Raw genomic sequence first — 18,499 nt, forward strand, 5'->3', positions numbered from 1 at the left:
CATGAAAGATGATGGCAATGGCAGAGCAAAACAATGTAGTAGTTCCTTAATATTTCCTTAATAATTCAAGAGGTGTATCCAGACCAGGGACTGGAACTGTGCAGCCAGCCAAAAGTTACTGGACTTCCATCAACCCTCACAAATCTCGTTGAGAGGGTGCAGACACACAGAGCTACTAAGTAACATGTTGTGGCAACTGAAATAGACAATGCTGATCATTTACTGATAACTGTCTCTACATGTGTTCAAGCAGAGGCAATTCTCATTATTGTCTATGGCAAGGAGTTCTCTGGCGTTTAGCAGTGGTGACAAGTAGCTGTTACTAAGTAGCTCCATGTGTCTTCACCCTTAAAGGGGTAGTTCACCTTTTTTTGTATGGAATTAGAACATCCTGATGACCTTGACCTTAGTAACTAAAAATACTAGTGCTCTGTGAGGCTACAATTAAGTGCATTGAATTAGTTATCTTTCTTTAAGGCCCTCTCCTTTTCTTCCAGATATTCAAACCACTGCCTGATTGCTAAAATTCCAAACAAAATAGACATAATAAGTCCATTGAGTTCAATCTTTTATATCTATATAAAACCTGCCTAACTGCTAGCTGATCCAAAGAATGGTGGGGAAAAAAGAGGTAAAAAGTCCTTCCTGACTCCAAGATGGCAATCGGACCAGTCTCTGGATTAACAATTAGTATTTGGTATTTCCTCATTTACTAAAGGTCTATCCAACGCCATCTTGAAGCTAAATGTATCGGCCAGCACGACTGATTCAGGGAGAGAATTCCACAACTTTTCAGCTCCCATTGTATAAATCCCTCCCTACAAATTTGAATAAATGTTAGAAGGACCTAGAAGGAAAATAATGCACAAGAGTTAACTGTATGGTCCCCTTGTATATTTACACAGTTATTATAAGCCCCCCTTAAGCACTGCTTCTCCAGTGTAAACAAATAAACACAAAAAAATGGAAGACCAACTGCAAATTGTCTCAGAATATCATGTGTGCAGTGCATAGCTCTTGCCCCATTGGTAAGGTGCAATTCTAATGGTGCATCGGCACAGACACAGCACAAGGCAGAGAACACTATTGATTGCAGGAAATCAACATAAACTGCGCTTTTTATTATAAACAGATAAAATACTCTATGCAGCTGCTGTAATGAACATGTAACTATAAAGGAAAACAAAGTAGCAGTGATAAAAGCACTGGGAATATAAAAGGACAATTTGTGTTGTAGGACAGTAATCAAAAGCAAAAGACTTTGCAATGCCATTAGCTATGATTCAGTGTCCTGAGAAGCGATTGGCTGCAAGATTCTGTTGTCACTTTTTGTCACTAGTGCAGAAATGTGTGTAACTTCCCATCATGCCTACATTTTCTCTTTATACTATCATGGCGAAATTCCCTGACTTTAAAAAAATATATTTGTTCATACATTCTAGTGTAAGGAAGTTTTCTGTTACTGAATATAACTCATTTTTAGTGATGAGTAAAAACCACAAAATGCATTTGTCGTGCTCATCACTACTCATTTTCTATCTGGATACTGTTATGCTGTTTCCTTGCTGAGCTTTCTCGTCTAAACTCTTAATAAGAAACATCACTACAGCATTAGCCATAAAGGGTGGCTTAACTGCTGCTGCCTTGAGGGAGAAACAAAGTTATTTTAACTCTTTTATTACATTTCTCCCTTTATCAGAATTTAAAAGGGTTATTCACCTTTGAATTAAATTTTTGTATGATGTAAAGAATTCTATTCTGAGACAATTAACAATTGGCCTTCAGTTTTTATTATTTGTGTATTTTGTAATTATTTAGCTTTTTGTTCAGCAGTTCTTCAGATTGGAATTTGGCAAGCTATCTGGTTGCTAGGGTCCAATATAATCTAGCAACCATTCAGTGGTTTGAAAGAGACTGGAATATGAACATAGGAGGGCCTAAATGAAAGATAACAAAAAATGAACAATAATAATAAAATTGTTGTCTCACAAGGCAACAGGTTTTTGGCTGTTGTGGTCAGTGATCCCTATTTGAAAACTGGAAAGAGTCAGATGATAAAGGCAAAAGAGTCAGAAGATTAAATAAAAAAAAGTTAAGAATAGGCCATTCTATAACATACTAAGTGTATCCTGAAGGTAAACCACCTTTTTAATGTTTTTTTTAGCTTTTTGCTAACTTTTTGTTCAGCAGCTCTCCATTTGGTATTTTAGCCGCTATCTGGTTGCTAGGGTCTTATTTACCCTAGCAACCCGGCAGTGGTGTAAACAAGAGATTAGAATATGAATAGTAGAGGGCCTGTACAGAAAGATAAGTAATAAAAAGTAACAATAATAATAAATCTGTAGCCTTACAGAGCAATAGTTTTTGGCTGCCATGTCTGTCACCCCCATTTGAAAGCTGGAAAGAGGCGAACAAGAAAGGCAAATAATTAAAAAATAAATAAATAATGAAAACCAATTGCAATAAGACATTCTGTAACAAACTAAAAGCTTACTTAATGGTGAACCACTCCGTTAAGTAACTATATTCCATTCAAACTGCGTTCCTAATCATCTCATAGTGTTAACTGCGTCTTAAAATATGTAGCTAATAGATTGCTAGTGCTGAACTCCGAGCCCCGCACTTTCTTTAAAGTACTACACCCCACACATAAACCTATAAATACAGCCATTGCATTTAACTACCTCCCATAATGCAACGCTTGCCTCGCCGTCACTAAGCAACCAGCATGTAAACAAGATGGCGCCCTGGTTCTGAGCGTCCTGTTTCCCGGCAGCGAACAGCTGAGAGTAACATTGGAGCAGCTGCCCCGGGGGTGGCACATCGGCTCTCGGGTGAAAGATGGCGCTAGTGGTGCTCAGTCCGGGGTTTCGAGAAGAGTTCAACTCTGGAAGCCCACGGGAGCTGGAGCACGATGAGGGAAATACTGAGAGATGGAGAGCTCCCAGCCCTGCCAACAGCTCCGACTCAGGGGACTCTCTCAGTGACAGCGAGCTGGGTGAGAAAGACATGTCAGCGATGGAGGTAAGTGGGGATTGTGGCACTCATACTAACTCATACTAACTCACACTAACTCATACTAACTCATACAAACTAGCCCATGCAGCTTGGTCCGGGACACTGAAAGGGTTTATGTGCCAGTGGTGTTCTAAATGGTGGAAACTAGATTCTCCAATAAAAGACAGGCTTGGCCTGTGTGTATATCTGTGTATGTATTAAGCTAGTAACGTATAACATGGCTTAGCATTAGTTTTTGCTCTCAATCTGAAGAATACATTGGAAAAATTCCTTCTTTGCCAACCAGTTAATGTAGAACAAATGAAGTTGCTAGAAAGGAGTTAATAATAAGTAATAAGAGCAGTAATAGCCCCATAGTGCCTCTGGAATCAAAGCATGTGCATAATATATCCTCTTCCCTCAGCGCTGACCTCTGTAATGCCTGCCTTCCTAGCATTGCTGGGCAGTGGGCAGAACAATGTGCATGTACAGTAAGGCCAAATTTGCCATATTGTGTGTTTAAACAATGGCTACAGCTGGGGAAACCTTCAGCACATAATATCTAGAAAAGGAGGGATATTGCAGGGGAAATAAGTTAGCTGAGGACAGCTAAGGTGTAGGTATGCTATATTCAGTTGCTGAAATACTGGCTTTTCTTTGTAATTTAAAGAGCAAACTATTGTGAAAATGGCAATTTAATATAAGCGTCATCCCCTGAAATATGAAACTTTCTATATATAATAAATTGAAAATTCTGTATTGTTCCTGAAATAATGAAGTTTGGGTTCACTATTCCCCCTCTCAGCAATCTGTATTTATTATTCTCTCTTCTAGTAGCAGTTAGAGCCAGATTTTAATTGACAGTTATATCTAATATCCTTTGGTGGGTTTCCCTTTGGCTAGAAGATGAATGAGAGGTCACTTTTTCAAAATAACAAGAAATACACTCCTTCTACATACAGGATTTGTGCTGGAGGTAGCTTTAACCCTTTTACTGCCAGCCATTTTGGTCAAAGCGGAACTTGTATTGCCAGACAGTTTTTGAACATTTTGCACTGTTTCACTTTAGGGGCCTTTCCACGGGGGGACTTTTAGTTTACCCAGGAAAACAATATATCGTTTTTTTTTTCAGAGCGACCTAAGCTTTCAAAATATGGTAGAATTTTTGTGTAATTCCAATTCTGTAACAAGATATAGGCTTCTAAATGTCTAAAAATGCAAAAAAAAAAAATTTCCATAATATAAACACACATACTAGAAACAAAAATTATTTTATGCACAAATATACAACTGATTTGGAAAGTCCCATGTCTCCTGAACGTGCCAATACCAAATATATATAGTTTTATGGAGATTTCTCACTTGTATAGGTCAAAAACTCCCAGCAGTACACTACCAAATTTCCAAAGCACTGCTCCAGAAAGCTGAATACTTAGATTTCAAGGCCAAAAATTCTACTAACAGAAGGTTTATCCCAGAAAATTGTACATTTTTGGAAAGAACAGATTCTGGGGAATACAGAATAGGCACAACTGTCTGTCTACTCCAAACTATCAAGTCACAATGCTTTCCTAAAGTTATTGGTTTTTATCAAAATTTGTGATTTTTTTAAAAAATCGCTTCAAAGCTTCCAGTCTATAGTATCTTATCTCCTACAGGTCATAAAGTAACCAAATAAAACACCCTAAATATGAACCCCAGGGGTCCACTGAACAGTTTGATGCCCAATATGTATAGGTTTACTTAAGTATGTGGCATGTAGGGGCCTTAAGTATGTGGCATGTAGGGGCCCCAGTGTGAACATACCCCCATATGATTTATCATCTCTGTCATTTCAGCTCCTGCAAAATCAACACATTTACATCATTATATGTGGGATAAAACTAGTAAAAAGTACGCTCACCCCAGAAAGTCATATATTTTTGGAAAGTACACATTCCCCCGAATCTAAAATGGGTACCCATGTCTTTCTACTCCAAAGTACCAAGCCACACAGCTTTTCTAAAGTTTTATGATTTTATCATTTTGATGACATTTCCAAAAATCCCCTCAAAGCTTCCACTTTGCAGCATCTTATCTCCCACATAGTGTTAGGTACCAAGTTAAAACACCCTAAATATGAACGCCAGGGGTCCACTGAACAGTTTGATGCCCAATATGTATAGGTTTACCTAAGTATGTGGCATGTAGGGGCCCCAATGGGAACATACCCCCATATGATCTATCATTTCAGCTCCTTTATGTGGGATAATGCTGCAAAAAAAGTACACTCACCCCAGAAAGCCATATATTTTTGGAAAGTACACATCCCCCCGAATCTATAATGGGTAAACATTTCTTTTTGCTCCAAAGTACCAAGCTGTAAAGCTTTCCTAAGTTTGCAGATTTATATGACATTTAGAAAATCGCATAAAAATGTTGCAATTTGCCGCATTTATCTCTCGCAATTTCTTGATAAAGATCAGATAAAGGCAAGTCACCCCAAATAGGAACACCTAAGGTCTACTGAACAGTTTGATGCCCAATATGCATAGATATACCAAAGTCTGCGGTATGTACTGACCCCAAAATGAAAATAGCGCATATGGATTTCTCGCCTGCCAACTCAGCTTTTGCACACAGAGCCCCCTGTCAGTGTATTATGTGCAGTAACCCCCCCCAACTGTACAGAGACCCCCAGAAAAACATATATTTTTGGAAAGTACACATTCTGATGAATTCAAAATAGGTAAAGCTATTTTTGTACACCAAAGTTACACCTGGCAAAGCTACGCTAAAAAGATTAGGAATACTTATACAGGGATAAAATGCGATAAAACCACAAAAATTTAATACAGTTCCCCATGTTGTGGTTCCTAAGACCATCGGAAATATGTGTTTTCCGATGGTCTTAGATGACCCCCAAAGGGGTCCCGACCCAAAGTTTGAGAATCGCTGTGTTAGACCTACCTGTCAGTCAAAACCTGACTCTGACTTCTGCATTAAAAGCAAATGAGGACAGACAGATTGTTGAGATGTAACTTCATTATTTTAGAAACAGTACAGAACTCTCAGTTGATTATATTTAGAAAGTTACAGTGAGCTGAAGCTAATTTTAAAATTTCATTTTGCAGTAGTTCCCCTTTAACGTGTCTTAGGAATAGGAAACCATAAGTAAACAATAAGAAAACATAAGTGAATACATAAATAAACAATAAGAAAACATAAGAAAACAAGTGAATACATTTCTGGGCCAGACCGAGTTAATACCAAGTAAGGCAGGTTTCTTAACCCTTTCTTAGGTTTCCAGATTCAGATTTACCTCAATGGCACAAGAAATGACTTGTAATTTATTTTCATTGCATCACTAACAATAATACATGTTGTGTTCTCTAGCGAGTAATGTGACTGTAATAAAAGGGAACATAAGACCCAGTCTAAACAGATCTTTTCTAGGAGCTGACTGGCTCATATATTTTCACAATCATTGTGTCTCCTCCAGCCACACTAGCACTTCTTCTAGCACTAGTTTTATCTCTTAAGCAGATAGTTGCGAAGAACATCTAGGCCAAGAAAAATCCACTGTAATGCAAGGCACGAGGAATTCTAGTTAAAGAACAGTTCAGTATAAAAATGAAACTAGGTAAAACAGATAGGCTGTGCAAAATAAATAATGTTTTCAATATAGTTAGTTAGGCAAATGTAATCTATAAAGGCTGGAGTGGGCAGATGTCAAACATAAAAGCCAGAACACTACTTTCTCCTTTACAGCTTTCTAAGCTGTTAGCAGTCAGTAACCAATCAGTGACTTGAGGGGAGGGGGGCCATATGGGACATAACTGTTCAGTTAGTTTGCTATTGAATCTGACCTGCGTGCTCACAAACTAACTGAACAGTTATGTCCCATGTGGCCCCCCTAAAGTCACTGACTAACTAAGAGGTTAGAGAGCTGAAGACATAAAGTAGTGTTCTGGCTATTATGTTAGACATCTCTCCACTCCAGCCTTTATATATTACATTTTTGCCTAACTAACTGTATTACAAATATTTTTTATTTTGCCCACTCTACCTGTTTTACACGGAACTGTTCCTTTAAAGCTTCCACCAAAATATAAGTATAAAAACTTTCAAGAACATTTGAAAAATTTAGATATCGCCGAAGTCCCTTCACTTATAATAGCCAAATACAAGCAAAACTGAATAAGGGCATTCATATAAGGAGTTGCTAGTCATACAAAATGCATTTTCTCAGCAGACTACATAATTTTTTAGAATTTAGGTTTATTTCCATTTCATGATAGATGCCTGCCGCTTACATTCAAGGCCCTTCCCACCCAGCCCATGGTGCTCTAAACAGCTGCATAGCCATCCCACTCACTTCCCAGCCACTGCATGTGCCCCTCATGTGCCAGTTTTCAGTGGTTCCAATAAAAGTAAAAACAGCAGTGAGAGATGAGGGTCTAGAAATAGGCAGTTCAGATTTACCTCTCTCTTACTTTACAGACAGAGTCTGATGGAGTGTTGCAAGAAGAGGCTGTCTCAGAGGGGCTGTCAGTGCTGGGTCGATCTGCCACAGGTTCAGAACATGTCTACTTGAATCTTACCCTTGTTGTAAGTACACATTACATAATTCAATGTCTCTATGTAAGGGGGTATATGAGGCCCATGGACTGCGTTCTTATTGGCTAGGCACCAAGTTGATGCCCACTTTGGGATTAACTAACTAACCAACATTCTAAAGCCTTCCTTTGCACATACATTGGTAAAATCCATAGAAGAGTACGGTTTTACTTTTTGCAAGTTCAGAAATATAAATATATGTGTGTAATGTACACTGTAATTCCATAGAAGTCTTACATTTAAAATAATAATTTGCTTGTAGCATAAGTGTACTTTCTGTGCGTGTTTATTAACAACAAAAACAACCAATGTTGCAAAGTAGGCCAGTATTATGAAATGACAGCTTTCTTTATTGCTTTTCCTAGAATCGTAGCCTGAGAAACATTCAGATTCTCTGTGGGTACAGCCACCTTCAGAAGTTGGATATTTCCCATAATGAGATCAGTGGTATGTGCGATTCATCTCTCTGCCAGTGGTTGCTGTATATGGAATGAACTGTACCCTCTGCTTATGTTTTACTTATGCATGTCTCCACACCATATTTAATAAACACACTGCATTTAATAAGCAAAAATAATAGTGCAGTATACCAATTGGTCAGAACTTGGAATTACATTATTTTGTCTTAATGACGAAAAAATTTATAAGATGGACTGCTTTGGTATTTAGTGTGAATGGTGTAATCTAGCTTTCTTATATATTGTAAGGACAAATCATTTAATGGAACAAAAAAACCAGCAGCCTTTTCTGCTAGTCAGTTGTAATTTTTTTTCTGAGTACATGGAGAACATATGTGAGGAATGCAGGTATACTTCCCATCCCAAATAAACCTCTACCAAGGAATCATCTAGTTAGTAGTCAGTCATTAGCATAACTACAATTTATTGGTCCTACAAAACCTGGGAATTCTATACCCTTGGGCCTTTAAGCAGTCACTGAGTGCTGTTAGTGTTATGCCCCTGTCTACAATCCTGGTTAATGACTTAGTTTATTTCCACTGAAGAGCATCAAGTTTGTAGCCATTTAATTGTAATTTCTTTATGTAAAAAAAAAAAAAGATTTCAGCTCAGCAAATCTGCCAATAGTAAACCAGTTCTGTTGGCTTAAATGTTGTGTCCTATAGTGTGGAGCATGTAGAGATTTATATGTCATGTCAGCTATGAGGGAAAATATATCTCTTTTTATATATTTTTGTATATAGTATAAAAAAGACCAGCAACACCGGGATTTCTTGTGAAAAGTGAGAACGTATATTTAAAATAGCATTTTTATTGTTATTAACATTTGTTTATAAAGCACCAACATATTCTGCAGTGCTGTACACGAAAATGGCCACGTGTGTGGCCAGCTTAAGCTGCATGCTCACACAAATTTTGAGGCCAGTGCAAACAACATAGAATGTTGTGGGCAGGGCCGGAACTAGGGGTAGGCAGAAGAGGCAGCTGCCTAGGGCGCAACGATTGAGGGGCGCCAGGCAGGAGCCTCTCCTGCCTACCCCTAGTTCTACCGATCGAATCGCAGCGCCCCCCAATGGCGCATGTGCGCCAAAGCACAGGAGGAGGTGCAGGGGGGCGGTGCGATTCAATCAGTCCTTGCCTCCACCGCTAATAGCGGTGGAGGCAAGGACTGATTGAATCGCACCGCCCCCCTGCACCTCCTCCTGTGCTTTGGCGCGCATGCGCCATTGGGGGGGGCGGGGAGGTGGGCGGAGTTGGCCGACCGGGTTGCCTAGGGCGCCCGGTCGGCTTGGCCCGCCCCTGGTTGTGGGAAAACACAAGTTTTTGTATTTATTCTGACCTGAGCACTTGGTTTTTAAGAATTGCACACATAAAAAAGAATTAGATGGAACATTGCAATCTGTTTCAATTATGTGATACATGTTTAGTATCATTATTTCATACACAGTTATCGAAAATAATACTTTGTTCTGTTATATTTCTTTTCATTTAAAAAAAAAAAAAACCTTCTCCAGACTTGTCTTGTGTGAGCTTCATGACATACCTCACTGAACTGAATGCCTCTAACAATAGGCTAAGCACGTTCTTTGATTTCGTACCACCTAAAAATCTTATGGTAAGTCTGTCAGGTTAGTGGTTATGGTAGTAACAAATTCTATGAATTTCTATGAAGAAATTTCCTTTTCCCCGGTATAAATTACAGCATGATTATTTCTGTGTTCTGAGAATGAAATGTATCATTAATTAAAATGACAAAAAAAAAACACATTCCAGAAAACTTATGAGTTATTTGTTCTCGGACATAAACTATATTGCTCAATAATTGTATCCAGTACATTGTATCCTGTAATTTCACCTTCTCTTTCTGGGATGTACTATTTAAAAGGGGGTAAATTGTGTATCAAGGTTTGTTTTGGGGGGTACTATTACTAAACCTAATCTAGCAATGGGCAAATAAGAATGGGCTGCTGGCAATTCTTCTAGGTTTTTGTGCCAGACAAAAGTCTATACGTCTCCCTGCTGTTACTAGTAATTAGTTCACTACATTGAGAATAGAGTGATAAATATAATTGTTTATAATTTACTGTATTAATCCTTTACTGTACCTTGTTTCTCTAGGTGGTGGATCTTTCTTATAATCAATTAACACACATGGCAGATTTATCTGCACACAAGGCTCTGACAAAGCTCATTTTGAACAGTATCCTTTACAGTAAAGGGTAACCTCCACAATCACTTGACTTGGTATATGCTGCCAAAACATTCAGTGCTTCAGTTGTCTCAGATCTACATCTTCCAGCATTCCCTTATCAATGGCAGAAATGTCTTCTCAGCCCTGGCAAGAGCTCCCTCACTATTGCAAATATTTTAAATCCTTAAGCTTTGCTTTACAGATAATAACATAGGAGAGATCAGTGGCCTAGACAAATGCAGCAGTTTGACACATCTAAACCTGGCTCACAACAGGATCAACAATATAAGTGTCTTTGGAAAATTACCACTTAAGGAGTTATATCTGGTGTGTATAAGTCATTATTCTTTTGGATATCTTACTATTAGCACTCAAGTGAGGTGTATCATCTTTATTAACACAAGAATGTTTTGTATCAACAGCTCATATTAGTTTGTTTTTAGGCAGAACCTTCTTTATTTGCAGATCATAAAAGAGTTGGGGCTTATTAGAAAGTAAATTACCAAAGAGCTATTTGGTGCTTTTAGCATAAAATATAACTTTTAATTCATAGAGCTAAAAAGAGAATCAATTTTTCATTAAAATAAATAAAATGCTGCTTTAGGTACGACAATTAATGTAAATCGATTTCAAAATCATGTATAGCTCCTGCCTCTGTGATTGACTTGATTTGGTGTAAATAGACTTATGAATTGGCACGTGTGCTCCTGAGTAGCGGATTTTCTGTGTGTGTGACAATAAATGAATTGTGTGGGAACAACCAAATAAAGTTGATCGTAGCAATGAATTATATCAAGTAACACAAAAAAGGGATTTTCCGCAATATTTAAAATAATTTTTTAAATTAATCATTGATTTTTTCTGGTTTCTTTTGGGTCCCTATTTTAATGAGAAATTGATTCTCTTTTTAGCTGTATGAATTAAAAGTTATATTTTATGCTAAAAGCACCAAATAGCTCTTTGGTAATTTATTCTGAATTATGGTGGTAAACACCAGGTGCATGGCAAACCGGTTATATAGCCAGTCTTTTGAGCCCCCGTTTTTGTAAATATATGCTTATTAGAAAGTAAGTGCATTTAGGGTGGATGAGACATTGTCATTGTATAATTGGGGGTGGACAGATGCACGGGTCATTTATCTTGTCCTAATTTTTTTTAATTTTCAAATTTAGGGCTCTGGCACACAAGGAGATTAGTCGCCCGCGACAAAACTCCCTGTTTGCAGGTGACTAATCTCCCCGGATTGCCATCCCACCGGTGAGAAGGTAAATCGCCGGTGGGAGATTACATTTTTGGCTAACTAATAATATTGAAAACATTTCTGTTTTACCCAGTTTCATTTTTAAACTGAACTATTTCTATTTTCAGTGCAAAAAAACCCCAAAAAGATCCATTTATAAACGAACACCCACTGTATTGAGATCTTTATAATACAGGCAGAAATTTAGATCTTCCTAATTATTTTTAGTGCAATCGTTTTTTCGGGACTTGCTGCAATAGTAAAGGATATCAGGGTTGGTCTCTTTTAGGAACCTTTTTTCCCCTTCCCTAAAAGATTTAGCACTGTCTAAAGCTGGCCATACACGCACCAATAATATCATACGAAACCTTGTTTCGTACGATATTCGGTGCGTGTATGGTGAGTCAACCGATATCGCAGGAGGCTGCTGATATCGGTCGACTCGCCGATTGGCCAGGTTTAAAGATTTTGATCGGGCGCCATAAAAGGCGCCTGACCAAAATCTGCCTTCAGCGCTGAATCGGCAGAAGGAGGTAGAAATCCTATTGTTTCTACCTCCTTATCTGCCGTTTCAGCCCTGAAGGTTAGTGGCGGATCTAACGATCTTTTGTGCGACCGATGGTCGCACGAAAGATCGCAAATCGCCACGTGTGTGGCCACCATAAAGGTGGCAGTGCACGGTAAGATTTGCTTGTTTGACGAAGTTGCCAAACAAGCAAATCTTTCCCCTGATATGCCCACGATATTGTGCTAATGTGATTTTTTGGCCCTAGAGCCGAATGATTACATTTCAATGATGGGGACAGGAAAAGTCGGAGCAAGTACCGTATCAGTGACGTGATGTGGTTTCTCATCTGTCAACATCTGACCAGTTTTTGGCCAGATATCGTTCGGGGTGGCCTTTCGGAGGGCCCCATACACAGGCAGATAAGCTGCCGAGACGGTCTTAAGGACCCAAATCAGCAGCTGAAATCTGCCCGTGTATGGCCACCATAAGAAGTACTGACAACTATAAATCAATGGGAAACATAGAGTGGAAGTGCTGAGCTTCAATCAGAGTCTAGTGTGGGTAAGAACATGATACAGGATTGAGATCCTTTATCTGGAATTCTATTATCTAGAAAAGCTCCGAATTACAGGAAGGCGATCTCCCTAACAGTGCATTAAAGCAAATAATTAACATTTGTAAAAATTATTTTCTTTTTCTCTGTGGTAATAAAAAATGTACCTTGCCCTTTATCCCAACTAAGATATTATTAATCCTTATAAGAGGCAAACAATCCAATTGGGTTTATTTAATATTAAAATTATTTTTAGTAAACTTAAGATACAGTGATCTAAATTATGGAAAGACCCCTTATTTGGAAAACCACTGGTCCTGTGCATTCTGGTTAACAGGTCCCATACCCAAACAGTATTTGCAATGCCATCACTTTTGAAGCAGTTCTTTTTTTGAGTTTTATACAGTTATATGAAATTGTTGTTTTGCAAACACCTTTCATTAAAATAAAGTAAAACATCAATGACATCATGGTTTATTTATGTTAAAATTTATTTATTTAGAATTCAAATTATATTAAGAACATCTCTGGCTTGGAGGATCTAAAATCTTTACAAATACTCGACCTGTCCTGTAACCAGATTTCTAACCTAGAAGGGCTGGAAGGACTCACCTATCTCCTGTCTCTCAACCTAGAGGATAATGAAGTAAGCACTTAAATAAAGCTTCTAGTAAATGGGGGCCAGAAGGTGTACTTTATCAAGCCCTTTCTGTAATTGGATTAGTATACTTTTTGTTTAACTGCAAAAGATCCGAATTATGAAATGAATTTACTTGTTCTTTTCCATGTGTATTTATTTATTATTTTTACCTACATCAAAGATAATTGTTAATCAGATGCTGTTGGTTACTACCCTGTGGCAAATTTTGCGAAGCATTTGTTGCACTAATCACAAATATGGAAGAAAGGCAGGCACTCCGGTATAAAGGTGAATAAATGGCAGCTGTTCATGAAGAAATATAGTAAAATCACAAAATGTTTATTCTACTAACACATAATGCAATAGCCTTACGCGTTTCGTACCATGCAATACTTAATCATAGGCTATGATTAAGCCTATGATTAGTGTGCAGGGTTTATTTGTGGGTTTCTACTGCTCCTACAGTCTGTGAGGTGTGAACAGGGAGACAATGTGGGTGATTACAGTGTGAGCCTGAGGTGTGAACAATTTAGGGATTAAAAGGTGTGAACAACACAGGGGATTACATGTGTAAACAATACAGGGGGATTACAGGCTGAATCTGAGGACCATGCAGGGGGCCAGTGAATCACAGTACTGATACCATTTAAAGCTTACACAAAGGTAAGCCATCAAAGCAGCCAGACAGGTGGGGGCCACACAGAGGGGGGTTGCGGGCCGCCAGTTGGACAGCACTGCTGTACACTAAGGGCTTGGGCCTTGCACCAGATTGAAAAGCCTCCTCAAGGCAAGAACAGAAGTCTCCCAAGCACAAAGAAGGCCTGTCCTACTTTGGCTCTTTGCTGCCACCAATGCCCTGTGATCTCTGTTTTAGGAATGCACCAAATCCAGGATTCGATTCGGGATTCGGCTAAGACTCTGTCTTTTTCAGCAGTATTTGGCCAAATCCACACTCCTGGACGAACTGAATCCTTCAAATCTTTTTGCCATGTAAACACGGAAGTTGAACATTTTTTGCCAGAGGTGTATGCAAATTAGGATTTGGATTCGGTTCGGTATTCAGCCGTCACAAAGGATTCAGGATTCGCCCGAAAAAAGTGGATACAATGCATCCCTACTCTGTTTACAGAATGTTCTTTCAGAAATGGTTAAACATTTTTTTTGTCTAGGTAAAGGGCATTACAGTAGTGTATTTTCACAGTGAAATTCCTGCCCTTGAGTAGCATAGAGTCTGCAGTCCCCTGGACCCCAGCACTAAAGAGGGTGATGCTAAGCAATGGGGGGACTTGAGGTAGATGCCTGCAAGTAAAGCTGCTTAGGAAATTTGAGTTTTCCAGAATAACAAGCCAGCCAACGCTGCTTTATAAAAATATATTAGATGTACCTATATATTATAATAATAGAAATGCATTAAAGTTCAGTATCAGTTGTTGTCAATGTTGGATTATGTAAATTGTATTATTACATATAAACATTCCTTATTCTCATTACCCTTATTCATTATTACATAAAATATTGTCAGCAGCACTCAATAAGCATTTTAATAATACAGTATAATAATCAGTAGGCTAAATTCTGAAATGGGGCTTTCAGAATTAAACAGAATTACAGGGTGTTACTCATAAAACCGTACGTCCTAAAGCAGCAGCTGGAGAAGCATAACATTGTTTTGGCTTTATTTAACTTAAAGATAATAGTTGAGGTTATTAAATGTGTCCCTTATAATGTTAAACTGTTGCAGGGCTAAATGGGGCTCAGCAAAGAAGTTGAAAGGATTAGGGAAAATGTGTCTATCTTGGTTGTATCCCATCTTTATAAGATCACATACTTTCTCTACTGCTTTGATCAATCGATTTATCAGAATATGTTTTCTGTCCTATGTTAGAACTCAACTACAGTGCCCCACTGAATTGTTAATACCCAAAAATTAAGGAGGATTGCATTAAAAGTCAAGCAATGGGTGCTTAATGATTTGGAAAAGCCCTTTGTAAACCTTAACCCTTTGTTACTTATTCAGCTGATGATGACAAAGAAATAATTTTACATGTTCTTAGCCAAAACCCATTATTATTGCCTGACCAGTACTTGACTTGTCCATCCCAAAGTTCACTGTAAAACTAAGGCCTCAGGAAGAAAAGGCTACATGTTAAATCTTGTTTGCTTTTACAATTATCACAATTAACAAAGCAGAAATACACTGCCAAACATAGTTATTCCCCCCCCTTAAATTCTTTTACATTTTCTTGTGTTAAAACCTGAAATTATAATGGACTTAATAGGGCTTTTTAAATACTTTGAATTTTTAAAAGGTTACATTTGTCAGGTAAATCAAATGGTAAAAAATATAAATGAAATCCATTTAATTCCAGGTCGTAACACAAAAACAATTGAAGGGGATAAATTTGTGCAAGGCACTATATGAAAGAAATTCTTGCTTTGGACTATGTAGATATAAAAATATACATAATATTATACTTTTGCATTATCTATAAGCTTAAAGACATATATTATGCATGTAATAAATTGTGACCCATGTAAAATCAATACTGTATACATCACACCGATCTTATATTGGTTATCTCTGCAAGGGACTGCCGGCTGGCTTACAGGCTAAGGACACAAAGTGAGCCAGCAGGGAATGGTAAACTGATAACTGTTCAAAACAGACTTAGTCTAAAAAAAATATAACTCAAAGAAACAACCCCCCCGTGACCGTAGGACTAAATGTAATTGTTTGGCAAAACTCGCTGTTAGTGGCTAGAAAAAGCTTTGTGCCTAAAGTATTTACAAAGTACTACATATAAACTGCATTATAAACTGCCTGTCATAGCAGTACTCTGTTACCTGCAGGTCAGGCAGCCACACTACCAGACTTTATCAAATCATGCCTAGTGTCCCTGGCCTGTCTTCCAGTGTTCCTATAACGGGGATTAATTTCTGTGCATGTATCTTCTATGCAATTATTAATAATAAAAAGGGAAACCTTACAATAAATGTTTGAAAGGACCACTGAATCTGAAAGCATCCAGGTGTGACATGTAGCATTGTTAATGTTGCACGTGCTTTTTTCCAGATCTGTCAAATTAGTGAAATTACCTACATTGAAGAACTCCCGCTACTACATGTGCTAAATCTGTTAAAGAATCCAGTTCAGGTAAGTGAGGGGCTAAAAATGAAACTAAATATACATGGTGATGTAACCACAAGGAAGATTTAAAGTGAACCTGACGTTAATACAAAGTAGCACACTAACAATAGCAGAAAAAAAACAAATTAGTTTTATTATTTTTTTCCTATAACTCTTGAGATATCAGTTATTTGTTTAGCAGGTTTCTTAGGGTAACAGATGTGCTCTCTGCACTAGCGATGTGGCCCCCTCTTGCACCTCTGCAACGCTTGGAATGTTAAGTGCCAGATACGACAGGCGGCGGCATCCAAAAGGCTGCCCCAGAGTGGCAAAGACCCCAGGAACACCCTTCATTGCCATTTCCCATTGTTTTTTCCTTTGTAATAACATCAAGTACAATTTACTGTCTTACTAACTCAGTGCTGATAGGAAAGCAATCCTACTGTTTTGTTTCATATTTAAATGCATTTAGCAGCCTTAAATAACAGTACCTGTATCTTGTACAATTGCAGCAATTCTTTTTTTTTTACATAATCTTTTTTAACATCTGGTGTGACATACCTTTAATACTCCCCAGCCATGCAATTAAAACATCTGGCTTTGAGACCACGGGTGCCATCAGTTTCCTCCATGTGTTTTTTTTTTTTTTTTTTTTTAAAGTATTGATTCAAAAACATTCTGTGTATTTGTGCTAACATGCATAGTTACATAGGGTTGAAAAAAGATGGGAGTCCATCAAGTTCAACCCTTCCAAGTAAACCCAGCACACACATGTTATCTAATTCTGAAATTTAGGGCGAAGACACACATGGCGATTAGTCGGAACTACTTTTTAAAAAGTTTAATCTAGCCATTAGTAAATCTTGGAAAAGTCGAATCGTTTTTTCTCTGCAACTTTTCCAAAAAAAATGAAAATCGAGTTTTAAAAAAACAAATAAAAAAATCAATGGTTAGTAAATGAGCCCCTTAAACTGGAAATTATTTGATCTGGGGTACATTTAAGCATTGCGGCAGTTTTGGATAAAAAAAAAAATCCATACCATGAGAATTGTTGTAGGGTTTTGCTTATAAAGGATTGCAATAAATAAATTACTTATCCTTTGTAATCCTTTGTACATGCTAAATACAGAGGCTTCAGGATTAGATATACTGATACTTTTCTGAGATACAGATATAATAAGCCAGGGGTTTAAGCATCTTTTGCAACTCTTCATAACAGGTCTGACTTCAAGGTCAGATTTTTCACTGTAGACATTAGACTTGCATATAAAGACTAAAGATTTAACCCTTTTACTGCCAGCCATTTTGGTCAAAGCGGAACTTGTATTGCCAGACAGTTTTTGAACATTTTGCACTGTTTCACTTTAGGGGCCTTTCCTCGGGGGGACTTTTAGTTTACCAAGGAAAACAATATATCGTTTTTTTCAGAACAACCTAAGCTTTCAAAATATGGTAGAATTTTTGTGTAATTCCAATTCTGTAACAAGATATAGGCTTCTAAATGTCTAAAAATGCAAAAAAAATCAAATTTTCCATAATATAATCACACATACTAGAAACAAAAATTATTTTATGCACGAATATTCAACTGATTTGGAAAGTCCCATGTCTCCTGAACGTGCCAATACCAAATATATATAGTTTTATGGAGATTTCTCACTTGTATAGGTCAAAAACTCCCAGCAGTACACTACCAAATTCCCAAAGCACTGCTCCAAAAAAACTGCATACTTTGGATTTCAAGGCCAAAATTCCACTAACAGAAGGTTTATCCCAGAAAATTGTACATTTTTGGAAAGAACAGATTCTGGGGAATACAGAATAGGCACAACTGTCTGTCTACTCCAAACTATCAAGTCGCAATGCTTTCCTAAAGTTATTGGTTTTTATCAAAATTTGTGATTTTTTTTAAAAATCGCTTCAAAGCTTCCAGTCTATAGTATCTTATCTCCTACAGGTCATAAAGTAACCAAATAAAACACCCTAAATATGAATGCCTGGGGTCCACTGAACAGTTTGATGCCCAATATGTATAGGTTTACCTAAGTATGTGGCATGTAGGGGCCCCAATGTGAACATACCCCATATGAACTGTCATTTCTGTCATTTCAGCTTCTGCAAAATCAACACATTTACATCATTATATGTGGGATAAAGCTAGTAAAAAGTATGCTCACCCCAGAAAG

The 18,499-nt window shown here is 37.7% G+C and overlaps 1 protein-coding gene across 1 annotated transcript in view; it reads left to right on the forward strand.

Annotated features, from left to right (window-relative positions):
* The first annotated feature begins 2,693 nt into the window (after window positions 1–2,693).
* lrguk (leucine-rich repeats and guanylate kinase domain containing) overlaps window positions 2,694–18,499 on the forward strand; it is a 40,920-nt gene continuing 25,114 nt past the window's right edge. Inside the window, exons 1-8 of the mRNA XM_002931868.5 lie at window positions 2,694–3,024; window positions 7,480–7,587; window positions 7,962–8,043; window positions 9,569–9,669; window positions 10,173–10,254; window positions 10,448–10,572; window positions 13,049–13,192; window positions 16,260–16,340. Coding sequence (XP_002931914.3) covers window positions 2,842–3,024; window positions 7,480–7,587; window positions 7,962–8,043; window positions 9,569–9,669; window positions 10,173–10,254; window positions 10,448–10,572; window positions 13,049–13,192; window positions 16,260–16,340 — 906 coding nt within the window. The 5' untranslated portion in view covers window positions 2,694–2,841. The remainder of the gene's footprint in view (window positions 3,025–7,479; window positions 7,588–7,961; window positions 8,044–9,568; window positions 9,670–10,172; window positions 10,255–10,447; window positions 10,573–13,048; window positions 13,193–16,259; window positions 16,341–18,499) is intronic.

This window comes from Xenopus tropicalis, chromosome 3 (assembly GCF_000004195.4).
Source record: "Xenopus tropicalis strain Nigerian chromosome 3, UCB_Xtro_10.0, whole genome shotgun sequence".
Classification (NCBI taxonomy): Eukaryota; Metazoa; Chordata; class Amphibia; order Anura; family Pipidae; genus Xenopus; species Xenopus tropicalis.